The sequence below is a fragment of the Delphinapterus leucas genome, chromosome 10 (genome assembly GCF_059928025.1).
Source record: "Delphinapterus leucas isolate spDelLeu-1000000601 "Yukka" chromosome 10, BTC_Dleu_Yukka2, whole genome shotgun sequence".
Classification (NCBI taxonomy): domain Eukaryota; kingdom Metazoa; phylum Chordata; class Mammalia; order Artiodactyla; family Monodontidae; genus Delphinapterus; species Delphinapterus leucas.
This window is the reverse complement of record NC_143138.1, coordinates 21,948,510-21,970,906: the sequence shown is the minus strand read 5'-3', so window position 1 is coordinate 21,970,906 and position 22,397 is coordinate 21,948,510. Positions and strand designations below refer to the sequence as shown.

Here is a 22,397-nt window from a genome sequence, read left to right as displayed (position 1 = left end):
TATCAATTTACATTGCCACCAACAGTTCAAGAGGGTTCCCTTTTCTCCACACCCTCTGCAGCATTTGTTGTTTGTAGATTTTCTGATGATGCCCATTCTAACTGGTGTGAGGTGATATCTCATTGTAGTTTTGATTTGCATTTCTCTAATAATTAGTGATTTGAGCAGCTTTTCATGTGCTTCTTGGCCGCCTGTATGTCTTCTTTGGTGAAATGTCTATTTAGGTCTTCTGCCCATTTTTGTATTGGGCTGTTTGTTTTTTTAATATTGAGCTGCATGAACTGTTTATATATTTTGGAGATTAATCCTTGGTCCATTGTTTCATTTGCAAATATTTTCTCCCATTCTGAGGGTTGTATTTTTGTCTTGTTTATAGTTTCCTTTGCTGTGCAAAAGCTTTTAAGTTTCATTAGGTCTCATTTGTTTATTTTTGTTTTTATTTCATTACTCTAGAAGGTGGGTCAAAAAACGTCTTGTGATTTATGTCAAAGAGTGTTCTTCCTATGTTTTCCTCTAAGAATTTTATAGTGTCCAGTCTTACATTTAGGTCTTTAATCCATTTTGAGTTTATTTTTGTGTATGGTGTTAGGAAGTGTTCTAATTTCATTCTTTTACATGTAGCTGTCCAGTTTTCCCAGCACCACTTATTGAAGAGACTGTCTTTTCTCCATTGTATATCCTTGCCTCCTTTGTCATAGATTAGTTGACCATAGGTGCGTGGGTTTACGTCTTGGCTTTCTGTCCTGTTCCATTGATCTATATTTCTGTTTTTGTGCCAGTACCCTATTGTCTTGATTACTGTAGCTTTGTAGTATAGTCTGAAGTCAGGGAGTCTGATTCCTCCAGCTCTGGTTTTTTCCCCTCAAGACTGCTTTGGCTATTTGGGGTCTTTTGTGTCTCCACACAAATTTTAAGATTTTTTGTTCTAGTTCTGTAAAAAAATGCCATTGGTAATTTGATAGGGATTGCGTTGATTCTCTAGATTGCTTTGGGTAGTATAGTCATTTTCACAATATTGATTCTTCCAATCTGAGAACGTGGTGTATCTCTCCATCTGTTTGTGCCATCTTTGATTTCTTTCATCAGTGTCTTATAGTTTTCTGAGTACAGGTCTTTTATCTCTTTAGGTAGGTTTATTCTAGGTATTTTATTCTTTTTGTTGCAATGGTGAATGGGATTGTTTCCTTAATTTCTCTTTCTGGTATTTCATTGTTAGTGTATAGGAATGCAAGAGATTTCCGTGCATTAATTTTGTATCCTGCAACTTTACCAAATTCATTGATTAGCTCTAGTAGTTTTCTGGTGGCATCTTTAGGATTCTCTATGTATAGTATCATGTCATCTGCAAACAGTGACAGTTTTACTTCTTCTTTTCCAATTTGTATTCCTTTTATTTCTTTTTCTTCTCTGATTGCCATGGCTAGGACTTCCAAAACTATGCTGAATCATAGTGGTGAGAGTGGACATCCTTCTCTTGTTCCTGATCTTAGAGGAAATGCTTTCAGTTTTTCACCATTGAGAATGATGTTTGCTGTGGGTTTGTCGTATATGGCCTTTATTATGTTGAGGTAGGTTCCCTCTATGCCCACTTTCTGGAGGGTATTTATCATAGATGGGTGTTGAATTTTGTCAAAAGCTTTTTCTGCATCTATTGAGATGATCATATGGTTTTTATTCTTCAGTTTGTTAATATGTTATATCACATTGATTTGCATATATTGAAGAATCCTTGCATCCCTGGGATAAATCCTTTTAATGTGCTGTTGGATTCTGTTTGCTAGTGGTTTTTGAGGATTTTTGCATCTATATTCATCAGTGATATTGGTCTCTAATTTTCTTTTTTTGTAGATTCTCTGTCTGGTTTTGGTATCAGGGTGATGGTGGCCTCATAGAATGAGCTTGGGAGTGTTTCTTCCTCTGCAATTTTTGGAAGAGTTTGAGAAGGATGGGTGTTAGTTCTTATCTAAATGTTTGATAGAATTCACCTGTGAAGCCATCTGGTCCTGGACTTTTGTTTGTTGGAAGATTTTTAATCACAGTTTCAATTTCAGTGCTTGTGATTGGTCTGTTTATATTTTCTATTTCTTTCTGGTTCAGTCTTGGACGTTTGTATCTTTCTAAGAATTTGGCCATTTCTTCCAGGTTGTCCATTTTATTGCCATAGAGTTGCTTGTAATAGTCTCTTATGATGCTTTGTATTTCTGCAGTGTCCGTTGTAACTTCTCCTTTTTCATTTCTAATTTTATTGATTTGAGTCCTCTCCCTCTTTTTCTTGATGAGTCTGGCTAAAGGTTTATCAATTTTGTTTATCTTCTCAAAGAACCAGCTTTTAGTTTTATTGATCTTTGCTATTGTTTTCTTTGTTTCTATTTCATTTATTTCTGCTCTGATCTTATCTTATTCTTAATAGAATTTTGGGTTGTTTCCAGTTTAGAGCTATAAAAAATGCTGCTAAAGTGTGTCTTTAGATGTAAATATATATGCATTTCTGGCAGCAATATAACTAGAAGTGAAACTCTTGGGTCATAGAATATGCATATGTTCAACTTCAGCAGATATACCAAAGAATTTCCCAAAAATGTTGTTGCCAATTTACACTCTCATCAACAGTGTATGAAAATTTCCATTGCTCCATAATCCTTGCCAACACTTCACACTGTGAATTCATTTTTAACAGGGATTTCAGCTTTCAGTTTGCGGTTTCTTAACAAATACCTAATGACCTATCATATTGGCAACATTCAAAAGCCTGAAAACGTACAGTTGGGGAGGCAGTGTGAAAACAGGCACTATCTCGCATTGCTGTTGAAAGTGCAAAATGATACAACCCTTACAAAGACACTTCTCTCCTCTCCTCTCTTCATTGTTCATTGCAGCATTATTTGTTAAAGCAAAATATTGGAAACAATCCAAATACCCATCCCTAAGAGACTGGTTGAAAAAATAATGGTACATCTACGCAATGGAGTACTATACCACTGTAAAGAGAAAAAGAGGAATATTTCTATGAACAGATTTAGAATAATTTCCAGGTTATTCTATTAAGTTATAAAGCAAGATGCAAAAGAGTGTGTATAATATAATTTACAGTGGTAAAAGGGTAAACGCATATTTTTGTAAAAGAAAGGAAGGAAGGGAAGGGATGAGAGAAGGAAGTAGGAAGGAAAGGATAAATTTAAAACTAATGAAAATGGAACAAGAGTATATATAAGATAAAGGAATTAGGGATGGAAGCAAAACTCTGAATATATCTTTTTATATAATTTTGATTTTGAACTGTTTTGCATATTCAGAAAGGAAATGAAAAAGATGAAAGGAAAGCAAATCTTGAAATTAAAACAGAAGCAAATGACTAACTGTATATCAAGTTTATAACATAACTACACAGAGAAAAGAATTCAAATAAGGTATGTATATGTACTCTGAACTATACTCCCTTAATGGGATACAATTCAAGAACAAATAAAGCAAGCAAAGAAATTTTGAACTGTACATAGTAGGTGTGTTGTTGCTAGTGATGTTGATATTTTAATTTTGAAAATTAAAAAAAAAAGATTGTAAGAGCAAATTGAGTGAATATATTGATGCTGCTGGGAGCCAGGGTGTTCACTGTGGAAGAAAGGAAAATCAAATGTGCAATGGTGAAAATGAAAAAAAAAATCTGTGAAGTTGTATTTGAATTGGAAATATCTTATAAAATCCCTACCATATGTATATTTTATTCCAGCTCTAAGGTCCACTGATAGGGCCTAGAAGCAATGACCTATCCCAGTAGCAATGAGCTTATCTATTTTTCAAAATCTAGATCCTGGTCTCTGTATATTATTCTCCATTAAAAGGAACCATGGCTTCATGGAGCAATGGTGGATTCCAGGTCTAAGGCAGAAAAAGTGTAAAATGAGCCTGGAATATCTCGTGCGAGAAAGTAAAGTGCACAAAAACTTTCTTTGCAGGAAACTTTCTTTGCAACTGATAAATGTAGAAGGAACGTGCCCTAGGTTCCTCATCTGCTAAATGGGGATAATTATACCTAACTCACAGGACTGTTAATGTAGAGTGAGTTAGCATGTGTAGATGAGTTAGTATGCGTAAAACATTGTATTAGCTGTTATTACTGTATATTAACCCCCTTGGAAGAGACTATGACACTTAGCGCCTCACTACGCCTGGAAGGGGATTCAGCGTGGCGACCACAGAGGTGTGAAAACCTCCGGGCTTACTAGAAGGAACGCGGCCTGAACCGCTGTTCCCCCGGAGAGAGGCGGTGTGACGCACTTCCGGCCTTTGTAGTCTATCATTATCCGGGCTGCGGTTGTCAAGGATTCAGAGGTGGTGCTACGGCTACCCGGTGAGCTTCGGAGTCCGGTGGCTGCAGGGCCTTCGGGAGGTCCGGGCTGTGCGCTGCGACTCTGGACTGGGCGTGGGGAGGAGGCAGCGGGTCTTCTTGGCCAGAGCTTGGCCGGACAGTTGAGGGGCAGAGGAGGCTGCCCCTGAAACTAGAAGGGCCCCGTTAACCGAGTCAGCGTCCTTGCCCCCACCCCCATCCCCTTCGTCTGTTCCTGAGCCCTTCAACCACTCCGTGCTAGCCCCTGTGCCCCTCTGAACCCTCCTTCCCCGCATCTAAGGGTAAGGGTAGATTCGGATATCCAGGATGGTTTCTATTTTCCCGTCTACCATTCTCGACTGGGGAGTTATTTTAAACAACGAGCAAGGATAGTTTTATAACATGCCACAGGCACTCTTAGTCTGATTCACTCAAGAGTGTACAGGCTCGTGCCACCTGTTGATTTTAAAACAACACGAATATTTAAATAGCACTTGTGTGTCAGCCACCACTGTTCAAAGCACTTTCCAAATATTAACTTACTTGCTTTTCAGAACTCTATGAGGTAGGCACTGGTAGTATGGAACTTCTCCCTCCTCCCCCCTTTATTTAAGGTCCAGGAAGAAAATGAGATTAAGTAACTCACCCCAGTTGATACAGCTGGTAAGGGGTGTAGTCAGGATTCAAATCCAGGGAGTCTGGCTTCAGAGTCTATTTTCTTAAACCCTTTGCTATGCTGACTCTCTCTTTTTTCTCTGTATTAGCTTTACAGTCACAACCCAGGAAGTGAGTTCCCTTATTTGAATCTGGTCCTACCCCTTTTCTACCTTAGTAATCCTGAACTTCTAGTTAGGATTTAAGATTAGAGAGAGGTATATACCTGAAGACATGTAAGTCTGTCAGAGTGTGTCTGCAAACCTGATGAAACAGCCATTTCTTTTGTGTGTGTACATGTGTCTCCCCACCCACTCACTGGTGTGGTGCTTTGAGCAATAGAAAAGATGAGTCTTGGCCCTAAAGGTAGGTAGCAGCTGTTGATCAAGCCACCCTTGTACCAAAAATTGTACATTAAATTGTACATTATCTCATTAAAAGGTGGTTAATTAGCATGTTTCATATGTGCTGTGCCCTTTGTGCAAAACCACCTTATAAGCATTATCTCATTTAATTCTCTCAAAGACTTTGCAAGGTAGTTGTCCTCATTGCGTACATGAGGAGATTGAGGCTCAGAAAAATCAATCAGGTAACTTGCCCAAGATCACACTGTTAGTAAGTCAGAATTCACAACCAGATCTGCCTATCTATGTTCTCTGCTGCCTCATACTATCTTCTACTTAGCTTAGTTAATAGGAAAAATATGAGCTACGTCGTGTGTGTGTGTGTGTGTGTGTGTGTGTGTGTGTGTGTGATTGCAGATACATAGAAAGGATACATTCCAATTTTTAACAGTGTCTGTTTCTCAGGAGTAGAACTTGGTGAAGGAATTCTAAATTCTGTACTTTGGGTTTTTTTTTGGTTTGTTTTAATAAGAGTAGACTGGGATGGATGAGGAAGACGTCAGGGAGGATGTGAGATTTTAATCAAACTGCAGAGATCGGGTAGGGTTTGAATAATGCAGAAGGCAAGACCAGTGACATGGAACAGGGACGAGAAAAGCCTGGTTAAAGAAACGCCTAAGCAGAGCTGGCAGTTTCTGCACGTGGAATATAGGAAAACAAGAGTGGGGCCAGACAGTGGAGGCTAGAAGTGTAAATGGTCTTTAGCCAGGCTTGAGAGTTTGGGATAGGTAGTGAGGAGCCACAGATGGTGACATCAGAAGTGAGGGTAGGGGGATGTATTACGATGAAGGCACCTTTGCATTGCGTGCTGCTTTGTCTTCACTACATGCATATCCTTGGTAAAGAGCATTGCTCCACAGGAATGATGTAGATTTAAGGGTGTTGAGCTTGCCAAGGCTCTAGAAGAAACCAGCTTTAAAATGCAGGTGTATTTTTTAAGGTAGGGGAGATTATTATGCTAATTATATAGCTGGCATATACAATGGGGTGGTGATCCTGGATGGGAGATTAGTAGCTGTATGCTTGTGACCAGGAGGGCAGGGTTATTAAAAAAAAAACTTGGGAAGCCTTTCAGAGACAGTGGCTTCAAAGAACTAAGATAAGCTGGCGTGAGGACCTGGGTATTCAGGCCACCAGATAAAAGCAAATTCAGGGGAGGGAAAGCAAAAGGGAACCTAGGACATACAGAGAATGGAGGAAAATTGATCTTAGTGAAACTGAGTAAAGATTTGAAACACCATATACCAGAAATGATTTTCTATTGGCAGAGCTCAAAGCTTCAGCTGCATTGTCTGTGAATAGAAAAACTTTGACTTGAAACCAAGGTGGTTAGGCAGCAGATAGGAAGAAGACATTTTTCAGGGGCCTGGAAGGTTGAGAAAACAAGCGGTTGTTTAATTCTTTGAACCCATGCTCGGTTAACCGAGTAATGCGAGAGCACATATTCTTAATTTACCTATTTGATATTTGTAGCCCCCAAATTTCTCACCCTAGAACAAGCTCAGCAGACCATGGTTCATGCTACCATCATCTCTCCCCTAGATTATTACCGTAGCTTCTCTTTCTGCATCTGCTTTTCCCAGTGGTCTATTGTCACAGCAGCCAGTTATGTTTTTATATTAAAATTGAATAAAATTTTATCACCCTCTGCTCAAAACCTCCTCCTCATCTCTTAGAGTATGAGGCAGAGCCCTTACGACGGCTTTTCATGGTCTGTTCCTAACTTGACTTCATCTGTTCCTGTCTTGTTTGCTTCCTCTATTCTAGCCACATTGGTCAACTTACTGTCCCTTGAAAAATGCAGGCATGCTTCTACCTCCAAGAACTCAGTGTTCCCTTTGCATGGAACAGTCTTTCTCCAGATAGTCATGTGACTTGCTTCTCACTTCCTTCAGGTCTCTGCTCAAATAATGGTTTGTCAACAAGGCTTTCCTTGACTACCCCACATAAAATAGAGACCTTTCTTCTCCCTTACTGCCTATCTCCTTTACCTTTATTTTTCTATATAGCATTTATCACTACTTGACATATAATTATTGTCTGTTTCCTATGGCCCCCTTTCCTCATCCTTTCCCCTTCTTACCCCCACGTAGAGGAGAGAGAGTGGTGTAGTGATTGAGACTATAAATTCTAGAGTTAGCTTTGCTGGGTTTGAATTGCAGCCTCACCACTTACTACCTGTGAAGCACTGCATGAATGACTTAAACTCTTTGTGCCTCAGTTTTCTCATCTGCAATATGGGGGTAATAATAGTACCTTACTCATAGTTGCTTTGAGGATTAATTGAGTTAATATATGTAAAGCGTCCAAAACAGTGTCTGGTAAATTAAAAGCACTCTAAATGTCAGCTATTATTATATTGCTATAAAAATGTAAATTCTTTGAGATGAGAAAATTTTTTTGTTTGTAGCCTAGAACAGTACCTGGAATGTGGTAGGCTCTGAGTAAATATTTGCTCAATGAATGAGTGGAATATGAAAAGTTCTGACAGAAAAAGATAATGTGGTGGTCAGAGTGGTGGTGAGTTGGGGGAAAACATGAACTCAGGGATCCTATCTTTTGAGTAAAAACCCTCTCCATTCTTCCTAGGGTGGTCTATAGAAGTCAAGCAAGCCAAAGATGTTAGAAATTTGTGAGAGGATAATGTTCACAGGTTATCCAGAAGGATGCTGTCCCACACCAATGTGTTTTTTTTTGTCTTTGATAATTATAACCAATAATGTCAATATGAATTTAACTGTTCTTCTAGTTGTAGTATGATCAGTGTTCACTTATAATTTAAATAATCTACCCTTGGTTTTTTAAATTTTGCGATGTATGCCAATACTTAAGAATAGTGTAGGGTTATTTTTACAGTGAATTACAATAATTTTACTTAAAATTAAAACAAAAACATTTTAAAACTATAGGTCATGATCCCTTTGTGGGTCGTGAAATCTATGTAGTGGGCTATGACCAGGGTTTTTTGTTTTTTCATTTTATGAAATAGGATTTAAACAGTAAGAGTATATATCACATAATGTAAGGGTACATAGTATTTTGTAAAAAAATTATTTGTATATGTGTATCTCACACATGCACAAACGTATTCATAAGCACATGTATGTGTGTTCTGGTCACAATATACAATGTTTATTACTGAGGGTCCTGGTCAAATAAGTTTGAAAGCCTCTGCCCAAAAATGGTGCTTGGCAGCTCATGCAGCTCAATATCAAAAAAATAAACGACCCAATCCAAAAATGGGCAGAAGACCTAAACAGACATTTCTCCAAAGAAGACATACAGATTGCCAACAAACACATGAAAGGATGTTCAATATCACTAATCATTAGAGAAATGCAAATCAAAACTACAGTGAGGGGGCTTCCCTGGTGGCTTTGAACCCATGCTCGGTTAACCGAGTAATGCGAGAGCACATATTCTTAATTTACCTATTTGATATTTGTAGCCCCCAAATTTCTCACCCTAGAACAAGCTCAGCAGACCATGGTTCATGCTACCATCATCTCTCCCCTAGATTATTACCGTAGCTTCTCTTTCTGCATCTGCTTTTCCCAGTGGTCTATTGTCACAGCAGCCAGTTATGTTTTTATATTAAAATTGAATAAAATTGGGAGTCCGCCTGCCGAAGCAGGGGACACGGGTTCGTGCCCCGGTCCGGGAAGATCCCACATGCCGCGGAGAGGCTGGGCCCGTGAGCCATGGCCACTGAGCCTGCGCGTCCGGAGCCTGTGCTCCGCAACGGGAGAGGCCACGACGGTGAGAGGCCCGTGTACCGCAAAAAAAAAAAAAACAACAAAAAAAAAACTACAATGAGGTATCACCTCACACCAGTCAGAATGGCCATCATCAAAAAATCTACAAAGAAATGCTGGAGAGGGTGTGGAGAAAAGGGAACCCTCTTGCACTGTTGGTGGCAATGTAAATTGATACAGCCACTATGGAGAACAGTGAGGTTCCTTAAAAAACTAAAAATAGAACTACCATATGACTCAGCAATCCCACTACTGGGCATATACCCTGAGAAAACCATAATTCAAAAAGAGTCATGTACCACAATGTTCACGGCAGTGCTATTTACAATAGCCAGGATGTGGAAGCAACCTAAGTGTCCATCGACAGATGAATTGATAAAGAAGATGTGGCACATATATACAATGGAATATTACTCAGCCATAAAAAGAAACAAAGTTGAATTATTTGTAGTAGGGTGGATGGACCTAGAGTCTGTCATACAGAGTGAAGTAAGTCAGAAAGAGAAAATCATATGCTAACACATATATATGGAATCTAAAAAAAAATCGTTCTGATGAACCTAGGGTCAGAACAGGAATAACAGACGCAGACGTAGAGAATGGACTTGAGGACACGGGGGTAAGCTGGGACGAAGTGAGAGAGTAGCATTGACATATATACACTACCAAAAGTAAAATAGATAGCTAGTGGGAAGCAGCCGCATAGCACAGGGAGATCAGCTTGGTGCTTTATGACCACCTAGAGGGGTGGGATAGGGAGGGTGGGAGGGAGACGCAAGAGGGAGGGGATATGGGGATATACATATGCATATAGCTGATTCACTTTGTTATACAGCAGAAACTAATACAACATTGTAAAGCAATTATACTCCAATAAAGATGTTTAAAAATAAATAAAGTATGTACTAGAAAAAAAATGGTGCTTGGAAATCATTAGGTCACATAATTATTTTTCTTTCAGAAAATTGCCTTCATTAATTACTATCCTGATTAAGATTTAAGTGGTCATAGACGTTTGTCTCTTTATTAGCGCTTATTTTATTTTACATACGATTGCCCACTCTCCATCCTCAAGGAACTTCAAAGAGAAACAATTTCCAAGAAATTGAAGAGCAAGAAAGAGCTAAAGTTCTGTGTTTTAAAAATATTAGAACTAATATTTCCTTCATTTTAATATCTATGGACCAAGACCACTCCAGATGACTATTTCCTGATTCTTTCACCTTAGTGTTTAGATCACTAGGATATTCATTTAATCTGTCAATAAAATTTATAATAAAAATAACAATAGTGGTAATTTATAATACTTTCGAGTTTACCAGACTGCCAGCTTCTTTGTGCTTTTTATCTGTGATCTTATTTTATTTCTATATCAACCTAGAAAGGTAGACAAGGTCGGCTTTAGGATCCCTATTTTACAGATTGAGTAGACTAAGGCTCAAAAGATGAAGCCCAAGACTGTGCAGGGAGTACCTGGAAGATCAGTCTCAATCCCAGATCTTCCCCACTCCAAGCATACATCTCTTTCCTCCACACCTCACTTGATGTGAAGGACTCTGCTTCTCTTCCCCAAGCACATTGTTTTTGCTCCTCATTGTGTCTTTTTATCTTCTTTACTTTCCCTTCCACCTCCTTTTTCTTTCCTTTCTCTCCTTGATTCTTAGTGTCTTCTGTGACCACTTGGGCCCAAAGTGTTTCTTTACCCCCATTCAACTAAAAACTATGAGTCCAGTATCTTGCCATTCAAATGGAAACCCAGTACATCAAGCTGATTTATTTGAGCTGATTCATTCAGGATGATCAGAATGGTCCCTTCCTTCAATAAAACTCGGGGAGGGTGTGTGGTGTTGTTTTGGTTTTGTTTGCCTTCCTATATTCATCAGTATTTGAATAGTCCTTATTAATCATGCATTTATGTTCTTCATTAGATGAAGTTACTGATTTTAGTATAAATACTCCCAGTGCCTACCAGCAGACAAGATTTTCTACATTTTAATACTTTTTTTTCCTGCAAATTATTTTTTAGATTTTGGGATTTCCAGAAGAAAAGATCAAGGGGGAATTATCAAGAATAGATTCATTTTCTGAATAGTTAAACCTCAAATGACCACAGCCTTGGCTCTTCAGACTCCAGAGATGCAGGAAGGACTTATAGCAGTGAAAGTAAAAGAGGAAGAGGGAGACCATGCCTATGGGCAAGAATCTGGCCTGTCAAGAGATAACCCTCACACCAGAGAGATCTTTCGTAGACGCTTCAGGCAATTCTGCTACCAGGAGACACCTGGGCCCCGAGAGGCTCTTCGAAGACTCCGGGAACTCTGCCATCAGTGGCTGAGACCAGAGATGCACACCAAGGAGCAGATCCTGGAGCTGCTGGTGCTGGAGCAGTTCCTGACCATCCTGCCCGAGGAGCTCCAGGCCTGGGTGAGAGAGCACCGCCCAGTGAGTGGAGAGGAGGCGGTAACTGTGCTGGAGGATTTGGAGAGAGAGCTGGATGAACCAGGAGAGCAGGTGGGAAGATGGGAGAACAGGGGTTTGTACTTGTATGATCAAGCATGGGGTTTCAGTGCAGTAAGAGGAGGAGGAGGAAAAGATGGATTTCTTTATGCCTAACTTGATCTGTAATAGGCTCTTAATCTCTCTGCCTTGTTTTCTTTGCCAGTTTCTTGAGCCTTCTTTTCCTATCCACTGGTCCTGAGAAGGCCTTGCAATGTCTTCTCTGATATTTGGTTCCTAACTGTCCTTGATTTTTACCAGGTCCCAGCCCATGATCATGAACAGGAAGAGCTTGTGAAGGAGAAAGCAACTCTAGGAGCAGCCCAGGAGTCATCTGGTGGCCAGCTCCAAACCTTGGAAGAGCAGCCTCAGTGGAACTTGCGAGGCGTGTGCCCGGTTCAGGAGATCGGTGAGGATTAGAATTTCCTCAGGAAGCCTAACTCATTCCCTGAATGGTCATTGATTGAGCACATTTACTTAGTGTCTGCTGTGTGCCAGGCACTGAGCTGGGTACGGGGGAAGCAGTGATGAGGAAAGTAGACGTGGTTCCTGCCCTCAGGAAGTTTACAGTCTGGTGGGAGAAGCAGACAGTAAGCAAGCAGTTACGATACACGGCATCTTCTCCTGAAGTCCCGGTATAATTGTTGAGAGTGGGAAAGTAAACAGAAAATGTGTTGCTTGTCCCTTTCCACCCACTCTCCTGACCAGTTTTTTTCTTTCTTCTTTGGAAACATAACATTCATGCCATCCGTTTATTATTTCAGATGATGAGGCTGGGACTTGGAATGTGGAGTTAGCCACAGAGAGGGATCTGTCTAAAGAAACGAAATCTCGTGTGGAAGTACCTGAAAAATTGAATGGTGATATTATTCCAGTGCCTGAGTGTGGAGAGACCTGTGACCATGAAGGCAGATGGGAAAGGCAACGGGTAAGCTCTTCAGTGGAGAGACCCTATATCTGTGGTGAATGTGGGAAAAGCTTCACCCAGAATTCCATCCTCATCGAGCACCAGAGAACGCACACGGGCGAGAAGCCCTATGAGTGTGATGAATGTGGGCGGGCCTTCAGCCAGCGGTCAGGCCTTTTCCAGCACCAGAGACTCCACACTGGGGAGAAGCGCTACCAGTGCAGCGTTTGTGGTAAAGCCTTCAGCCAGAACGCTGGGCTTTTCCATCACCTCAGGATCCACACGGGGGAGAAACCCTATCAGTGCAGTCAGTGCAGTAAGAGCTTTAGTCGACGTTCTGTCCTCATTAAGCATCAGAGAATTCACACTGGAGAAAGACCTTATGAATGTGAGGAATGTGGCAAGAACTTCAGTTACCACTGCAACCTTGTCCAGCATCGGAAAGTCCACCCTGTGGCTGAATCCAGCTAGCTCCTTGGAACAGGTAGGGCAAAATTTCATGATGTCAGACCACTAGGCATGGTAGCAAGGGTTCTGGTTCTTACTTTGTCTCTGAGAGAACAAAAAGAGATTAATCCTCTAGTATAGGAAGCTCCAAGGAAGACCAGTGAAAACGTTCTTATTTTTATGCTGAGAGACGCATAATATCTTAAATATATCTGTCGGAATCTCTTTGGTCAGTGACATCCATACTTTGCAATACTGAATATTGTGTTGACTTCATCAACATAGTCTCACACACATCTGTCCCAAAAGTCTTCTACATGTACTTCAGGAAAACTCCTTCATCCTAGTTTTTAAAAACTTTAAAAAAAAAGTCTTAAAAATTATATGCAGCCTGAATACAAAATGTCAAAGGTAGTTCACTGAGTATTTAAAAATTAATTTAAAAACAACTGCAGTAAAATCCGTAATGTAAACTATTAGATTAGTTTCCATTCACATAAGATAGGATAATTTGCTTTTAACCTACAAAAGGGGGCAGATGAATCCTCCCATAAATATACAGAAGGCTCCTCCCTGTAGATGTTTAGTAATTCAGCCTTCAGTTTAGGAACCAAGGTATTGAAGCAACCATATATTATTAGTAGCTCAATGGCTAGTCATAACAAATATTGCTCATGATTTTAAATTTTGCAAAGACCAAGACACTTAGCTAAAAATCTGATATCTCACTTCAGATCTTTATTGTGAAAATATAGGCCTCATTGTATTTTTCCTGTGACTTATGAGCATTTTGGGTTTTTTCTTTATTTAAACTTTTGTTATGGAAAATTTCAAACATATACAAAAGTAGACAGAAAAGTATGATCAGTCTTGCATGTTGATTGCTTTTTATAACCTCCATGCCTCTCAGCACTACCTATTGATTATTATCAAGGTCATACATAAAAAGATTTCTTTCCCTTAACACTGACTGAGTGTTAAAAAACTTTATACTAAGGCCAGGAGACCAAAAAAATGAAAAATCCATGGTGATAACAATCTGGATTGGAATACCAAATACACACACAGGTAACTTAAGAGTAATAGAAACGCTCTAAGGGACCTCAGAGATCACTTATGCGTGCCCCTATTTGACAGATACGGAAACAGAAGCTCTAGGAAGTGACTGTGTAAGATCATACAGCTAGTTAATGGAGCTGGAACTAAAACCCTCTCTCCTAATTCCTAGTGCAATGCTCTTTCTACTAAGCCACTGGAAGCACTGTATTGCCATATAGAATTTAGAGCACTTATAAGGCACTGAGGTTTTGCTTTTTAGCTCAACAAACCCTCCCATCTATATGTTTCAATAAATGTACAGCCTATTTAATTTACAGTGGAGTTCCAGGAACGATTCCTCCCATTTATCTCTCATTTGAGGCATTTTATTTTTTTTGTAGTGAGTGATTATTTTTAACTTTAAATTTTAATTTACTTAGAAGGAGTTTTTTTAAAAAATTCTTTCTTGACCTGGTTCTAATATCGAAACAACACTGAAAAAAGGTCGCTATCTTTCCCTTATAGGTAGTCATTTACTAGTTTCTTATGTATCTTTCAGTGTTTCTTTATATAAGTACAAGAAAATATGAATATATAATCTTATTCCCTTGTTACACAGAACGATGGCATACTATTTATATTCTTCTACACCTTATTTTCATGAAACAATATAATCTTTAGAGATTTCTGCATTATAACAGAGAGCTTCCTTATTCTATTTACAAGTTGACAATATCTCATTTGTTGGTGCTCCATAGTTCAACATACTCCTACAGATGAAAAATCACTACTTCAAAATGTTATATATTGTTTCATTCTTCTCCCCAGTTTAGTCCAAGTCAAACACTTTCTATTTAAAAGCTACCAATTTCCACATGAGCTAGGAAACAAGGTTTGGATGACTAGAATTACACATAATGCTTCTGTGGAGAATGGAGAAGTGATAGGTGGTATTTTTCAGTTTCATGTATTTTGTTCTGTTATATATTCTTAGACCTAACATTTCAAACTATTTGTGTCACTACTTGTGACTAATTGTAGGTATTATCAACAATCTTAGAAGAAAAAAAGTCTTAAATGTCCTCAAGAGTATATTTTATTGTCTTGAGGTTTAAATTATATCCAAGAGAAATACATAGGGATTTTAGGATGAAGTTAAGGAAAATATAGTAGATATAAGTTTGAAATAAAATCAACTTCTCAAAAAAACTCAACTTCTCAAGTTAAATATGTATTCCATATAGTGATACAGTACATATACTATTACAATCTGAGTTCATAAGTATTTTAAATGTTTCTCCAATATGCTGAAGCAGTATGTTTGGATAATTCAATTATATCAGCTCTTAAAAGGTTTAAAATATGAACAGATTAGTATTTTAGAGGATGAATTTCTAATGGACTGAGTTTTTACACTTGCAGTTGAAGGTTGGATATTTGGTTTGTTCTGTGCCTGTTTTTTTGTTTTGTTTTGTTTACAGCTTCTCAAACATTCTCAATTTTCTCAACAACTGGTAAAATGCCAAGAAACAAAATACATTATATATGCTATAGAGACAGATGTACTGCTTAGAATGCAATGATGGTTAACACAATTAAAATGACTGACAGTTCACCAAACTAACTTTCCTTGTTTTCTGATACTAATTGTACTAATTCTCTTATGCTAATTCTTTTATCTAGGATGCACATTCCTCATTATGTGAGAAATAATATTTGTCTCAACCTATAGACAGTGGCATGTAGACTTTGACTTCTTCTGTGATTATTCCAGTCTTCCTGGCCAGAAGTCCTTAGTTGTCTCCCTTTTACATTTCTAAATTTCCCTCACTTCTCCTCTCTTTTCTGCCCTGGCTCCTTTTATTCAGCCTATGAAGTCTCTAGTATTGCTCTCATTTCAGGTGTTCCCTGGACCAGTATCCATCCCTCCCTATCCCCTTGAAAAGTTCAGTCTGAGAGAGCAGATTTTGGTTTTATGGTTGAGCAAGGTGTAAGAAATATTGATTCAAATCTAATTAAATAGCCTTACTGGTTCTTGAAGGATAGTCCAGCACCCCTTTGAGCACTGTCAGGACAGTGGACACTGCATCAAAAAAATGGCTAAGCATCTTGCAACCAAAACCTGCCTAGAGCTGTAGATAGAGCCCTGAAGATTCTCTTTCACTATAATTTTGAGTTGAAGGTCAGGATAACAGGAGAATCAAGTCTCTGTCCATATGTTGTATTTGGAAATGACTCCTATTTTCTATATCTGACAATACTTTTCTTTTAAAAAACATAGTTATAATTTATAGTAGAAGATTGTTTTATCTTTTTCTAGTAAGACAAAAATTATCTCTGAGGAAATTTTAAAATAAAAATAGGTCAAAATTATTATAAAATATAAGTATTTTCTGTGGAAGAATTTTGAAATATAAAATATATATGAGTATACATGTGTCATTGGTTAAATGTTGAATTAGTAATTGAGAGAAACATAGATTCTTTGCAGAGGGAGGTGGAGGACAGAGGAAAGTGTTTTTGGCACAGGGAATAGGGTGAGGCAAGACCCCCATTTTAAGATATGCTCAAGAGCCAGGGGTTTTCCAGTTTGGGTCACGGAGTTCCTGCAAAGAAGTGCGGGAGTGGGAGATTGTAGGTGAGGGCCAGATTGAGAGGGCCTTGAACACTTTCCTAATGCATTGAGTCTTTGTTTGATAAGCAGTGTAGAATCATCAAAAGTATTTTTTGTGTGTGATGGGAGCTTTTTACTATAGAATCAGAGAATATTGAGCTTTAAAAAGAAAATCTGGAGTTTCGCTCACTTCATACATGGGAAAAGTGAAACCCAAGTGGTTAAGTACTTATAGTGATCTTTCTAGTTTTTAATCACATTGTTTTTTTTAAACAAAACTATGAACAAAGATCATCGTGAATTATATGTAGTTTCATGGACACTTAGACTTGGAGCCCTAAGACACATTTGCAAAAAACATCTGCAAAAAACAAATGGGATGGAAAGAGAAAAAGGATGGACAAAATGTGAGAACATAAAAAGGAATCAGACAGAAAGCAAAATGAGACACCAAAACTCTGGCCAACAATGGTGACCAAAGAGAAGGAAAAATAAGATAGATGCAGAGACAGCATTACCAAGATAAGTGCTTCATCTTCACAGTACTTATTAGAAATTCCTCCATCTCAGTTGTTCCAAGTGTCTTAGGTACAGGAGTCTCAAGCAGTGAAAATAGTCTCACTGCCTTCGCTCCTCACTCATTTTAGTACTTTCCATAAAAAGGAGAACAGGGAGAAGAGCACAGTCTATAAATTACTCTGTGATGTTTTTAGGTCTCTCCGGACCCACATCCAGATTTCCATGTCAGCTACCTTAGCTATATGATGAAGCCACTGTTTCTTGGTGTATACCTGCATTAGAATCACCTGGGCTGTTTGAAGTGCAGTTGCCTGGGCCCCACCCCAGACTGACTAAATCAATGGTTAGGTTACTCAGAGGGACCCGATTATGCAAAGATTTAAAACAGTGGGGAGCAAGCCGACCTCTGCCCCTCTTGTTGGCGCTTTCCTTAGGTGGATGTTGGTTATTGCTTCTGACCCTGGAAGTTAACTGACAGTTGGTACCTTAAGAGACTGTAGGAGAGGGACCCTGAAGGCTGGGACGTCAGAGGACCGGGTCCTAAGGGAACCTAGGGTTGCGAGAATCCGGTGAGAGTGGCCAGGTGTCCTCAGTGGAGTAGAAAGATATTAGCCCAGACTGAGTGGTTGCTGGACCCCAGAGGTTACGAGCCCTCGTCGATTTTCCTGCCTGAGCTATTAGGAGGAAGCCAAGCACGCGAAGGCGTGCCAGGTTGCCAGATCAACCACTGAGATAACGGGTCCTCCAGGTTTCCTAGAGAGGCGGCTGAGGAGCCAGCGGAGATGCGGTCAAGCGTTGTGACTTATTTCCAGTTCCTGGTGTGAGCTGTAGCCCAAATATCCTGTTTCCGTCGGTGCTTCCCGACTCTGGTCAGGTATAGGTGGGTATCTGGCTCCTCCCCACGCAGGATGCTCTGTACTTCTGCAAAGACCTTGGGGTTGGAGTTTGGGGTGTTGCCCCCTTTCTCCAGGACTGGCTTGGGTTCTCCCTTGCCTTACATAGATCCCTCAGGATCCGACTCCCTTTTCCGTGTCGGTGCTTCCGGACGTTTCAGAGATGCAGAGAACTGAACACAAATGCTGTACAGAGCCTGGTCTGTGCAGACTACTTGCTTCTCGAAGGAGACATAGATTCACCAGCAGGGAGCACCCTCCGGTGTCCATCGGCTGACGGATCCTTAAGGCTAAAAGATGGTTTCTTACACCTTACCTGAATTTATCTGAGCAGTTTTTCAATTTTCATTAAAATCCGTTATAGTAATGGTCATGATTACATATTTGTACAGTAGAAGCTTAGCTCTTTTAAAAAGTATTTTACTATAATGTGATCCTCGCAATTTTGCAAAACAAAGCTAAGTGCCACGTGAATTTCTGTGGCTAAGAAAACATTAAAGAGTGTGGTAGGGGAAGTAGGGGAAGGTAGCCCCTCATTACTGCCTGATAGAAGTAGAAGTCCAGGTTCCCCACCTGATTTACATTGAGCTCCTCCTTACTGTTGGGTAGGGGTAGGAGTTCTGGCTTCCACATGGTCACCACAGACACTGTGTGAGCGCAGACTTGTTATTGCTGGGTGATGGTGAAAGTCCTGACTCTCTACTGGCCCTTTTCTGGCATTGCCTCAGTGTCACCCTCCCCTACTTCCCCTGCCACAGTAGTTTCAGAGAAAACCAGCTGAAACCTAAGGTTTAATTAAGATCCAGTCTCATAACAATACAAAATGTCCACATTTCAATAAAAAATCACTCAAATACCAAGAACCAGGAAGATCTCAAACTGAATGAAAAAAGAAAATTAAAAGATGCCAACACCAAGCTGACAGAGATGTTAGAATTAATCTGACAAAGCAACCACGATTAAAAAAAAAAAAGCTTCAATGAGAAATTGTGAACACATGTAAAAAAAAAGAAAATATAGACAATGAAAATATAGAAAGCCTCAGTCAGGAAATAGAAAGTCCTAGCAAATAAATAGAAGATATAAAGAAAAACCAAATGGAAATTTGAGAACTGAAAAATACGTTCTCAACAACAGAATGGAGAAAAAGCATCTGTGAAGTAGAAGATAGAACAACAGAAATAACTCCATCAGAACAACAGAGAGAAAATGGACTGGAGAAAAAAATATATAAGGGAACAGAATGTAGTAGGCTGAAAAAATAACCCCTCAAAGGTATGTTCACTTCCTAATCACCAGAACCTATAAATATTACCTTATGTTGCACAACAGTGAATATTATTTTATATGGCAAAATAAGTGATTGAGTTAAGGATCTTGAGACAAGGAGATTATCCTGGATTATCCAGGGGGGGCCAGAATGCTATAATAAATATCATTATAAGAGAGAGACAAAGGGAGATTAGACACAGAGAAAAAGGTGATGGAAAGATGGAGGCAGAGATTGGAGTGATGTAGCCTCGAGCCCAAGGAACACCGAGGCATGACCAGCAAGCAGCTCCAGGAGATGGAAGAGACAAGAAACAGGGTCTGTACCCCAGAGTCTCTGGAGGGAACACAGCCCTGACAACACCTTGAGTTCAGACTTCTGGCCTCTAAAATTGTGAGAGAATAAATTTCTGTTGTGTTTAAGACACAAGTTTGTGGTGATTTGTTATAGAAGCCAAAAGAAACTAATACAAAGAACTTCAGGGGCCTGTGCAACTATAGAAAAGATGTAATGTTCATGTCATTGAAGTCCCAAAGAGGATCGGGCTGAAAAAGTACTTGAAAAGGTAGTGGCTGAGAACTTCCCAGTTTTGGCAAGAGACGTAAACCTGCAGATTCAAGAAGCTGATCAAAATGAAAACAGGATAAACCCAAAGAAATCCATTCAAAACCATGTCACATTAAACTTCCCAAACACAAAGTCAAAAGATTTGAAAGCAGAGAAAAATGACATCTTATCTTAGGAGAAAATTCAAATGACAGTGGATTTCTTATGAGTAATAATGGAGACCAGAAGGATTGACATAGTATTTTTAAAGAACTGAAAGAAAGGAACTGTCAAGCCAGAATCCTATACTTGGTGAAAATATCCTTTTGGAGTAAAGGAGAAAATCAAGACACCCTCGGATGAGTAAGACATAGAATTTGTCACTAGGAAACCTACCTTTAAAAAATGGCAAAAGGAATTTCTCTAAATAGAAGAATCAGGAAAGAAGAAGGAATATGGGTAAATCCAATAAGCTTCCTTCTCTTGATTTTTCTAAATTATGTTTAACTGTTGAAGCAAAAATTATAACATTGTCTAATGTGGTGCTAAATACATTTAGAGGAAATATTTAAAAGAATTATAAATGGGGAGGGTAAGGGATGTAAAGGGAAGTAAGGTTTCTATATTTCACTCAAGCTGGTAAAATGATGACACCAATAGAACGTGCTAAGTTGTGTCTACATGATATGAAACCTAGAGCAACTACTAAAAAAGCTATACAAAGAGATACACCAAAAATTTTATAGATAAATTAAAATACAATTTAAAAAACATTCAAGTAACCTACAAGAAGGCAAGAGAAGAAAACAGAGATGAAAAAACCAAACATGAAATGACAAAATTATAGAAGCAGAGAACAGAGTCCTGGTTGCCAGTAGTTAATGAGAAGATGGGAGTGAGCAGGAAGTGGGTGTGTTCATAAAAGGGATTGTAGTGGTGGAAATGTTGTGTATCTTGACTGTAACAATGTAAATATTCCAGTTGTGACATTGTACAATAGTTCTGCAACATATTACTATTTGTGGAAACTTGGTAAAGATTAAATGAGATCTCTGCATTATTTCTTACACTGCATATGAATCTACAATTATATTAAAATAAAATTTAATAAAAAAAACAAAAGAAGTGTAGTGTTTTGTGATATGAGAAGGCTATATTGAATTCAAACTTCAGTGTCCAGAAATCAAGCTTTATTAGAACAAAACAAGTTGGTTCTCAACTAAGAAAACCTACCTTAAGATCAGTTGAATAGAATTAGATTAATTTGATCTGCAACCTGAATTCCCCCTTGTCATGTAACATAATAAATTCACACGTTCTGGAGATTAGGTGAGGAGTAAACATCTTGGGGGAGGGGGTGTCATTATTCTGCCTACCACAGGTAGTATGCTATCAGCACCTGTCAGTCATTCCATAGCAGTACATCGTGATTTCTCATTTCTTTTTATAGCTGCCTAGGTAGTTATGCCACAGTTTAGTCAATCAGTCACCTATTGATGGACATTAGGTTTGTTTCCAGTCTTTTAGCTTGAATACTTGAACGAATAACCTTGTATGCATGTCATTTCATATATTTGTTAATATGTCTTTGGGATGGATTTGTATAAGTGGTATTGCAGGGACAAAGGGTAAACTTACGTAAGTGCTTTTGCTACATTTTCTTATTTTCCCAAATAGGGGCTGTATTATTTTGTGTTCCCACTGAGAAAGTATAAGAGTTCCTCTTTCCTCATAAATAGAGTATATTGTCAAACTTCCGGATTTGAGCCAATCAGATAAAATGACTACTGGCACCTCGGTGTAGTTTTTAGTTTGTATGTTTATATTTTGAATGAAGCTGAGCATCTTTACAGACATTTGAGGGCTGCTACAATTTCTTATTCTATCAACTGTTCATTTCTTTTGCCCATTTTATCCATTGGGTTATTGGCTATTTTCTTTTTAGGAAATATTTTAGGAATCCTTTATATATTAGGGATATCAGTCCTTTGTGATATGTTGCAAACATTTTTCCAGCGTGTCATTTGTCTTCTGACTTTTCTTTATGGTGCTTTTTGATAACCAATTCATTTTATTTTTATTTAGTCAGATTTATCTGATTAAATTTAATTTTTTATTGCTTTTGGAAATTGAGGCACTATTAGGCAAGGTTTCCCTGTTCCCGGGGAATTAGAATTATTATTCATGTTTCTTCTAATACATGTATAGGTACATTTTTTTACATTTGGTTTTTGGATCCATTTGGAATTTATCCTGACTGTGCCGTGTGATGGGAGATATTAATTCAATTTTACTTTTGACCAAATGGCTATCAGTTGTCCCAACACAACTTATTTACACGTCTGTCATTTCCCCTGTTAATTTGAAATGCCACCATCATTTACTAAATATCCATAGGTACCTAGGTCTATTTCTGTTTTTACACAATATCACACTCCTAACTGTAGAGGCTTTATAACATGTACTAATATCCGATTAGGCTGTCCCTCACCATTTTTCTTTTTTCAGAGGGTATTGTGGCTATTCTTAT

At 38.7% G+C, this 22,397-nt stretch overlaps 1 protein-coding gene across 1 annotated transcript; it reads left to right on the top strand.

Moving 5' to 3' along the window:
* Positions 1 to 10,970: 10,970 nt before the first annotated feature.
* Positions 10,971 to 13,456, top strand: ZSCAN23 (zinc finger and SCAN domain containing 23). Its single transcript, XM_022562142.2, has 3 exons — positions 10,971 to 11,648; positions 11,895 to 12,042; positions 12,398 to 13,456. The coding sequence occupies exons 1-3, from the start codon at positions 11,241 to 11,243 to the stop codon at positions 13,009 to 13,011; spliced, it is 1,170 nt and encodes a 389-aa protein (XP_022417850.1). The 5' UTR covers positions 10,971 to 11,240; the 3' UTR covers positions 13,012 to 13,456.
* The last annotated feature ends 8,941 nt before the right edge of the window (positions 13,457 to 22,397 follow it).

What these genes read in the sequence shown, in the direction of transcription:
- ZSCAN23 (XM_022562142.2), top strand. Translation starts at nt 11,241, where the DNA reads ATGACCACAGCCTTGGCTCTTCAGACTCCAGAGATGCAGGAAGGACTT. An exon ending in TGGATGAACCAGGAGAGCAG is followed by an intron (nt 11,649 to 11,894) that starts GTGGGAAGATGG and finishes GATTTTTACCAG; the next exon opens with GTCCCAGCCCATGATCATGA. An exon ending in GTGCCCGGTTCAGGAGATCG is followed by an intron (nt 12,043 to 12,397) that starts GTGAGGATTAGA and finishes TTATTATTTCAG; the next exon opens with ATGATGAGGCTGGGACTTGG.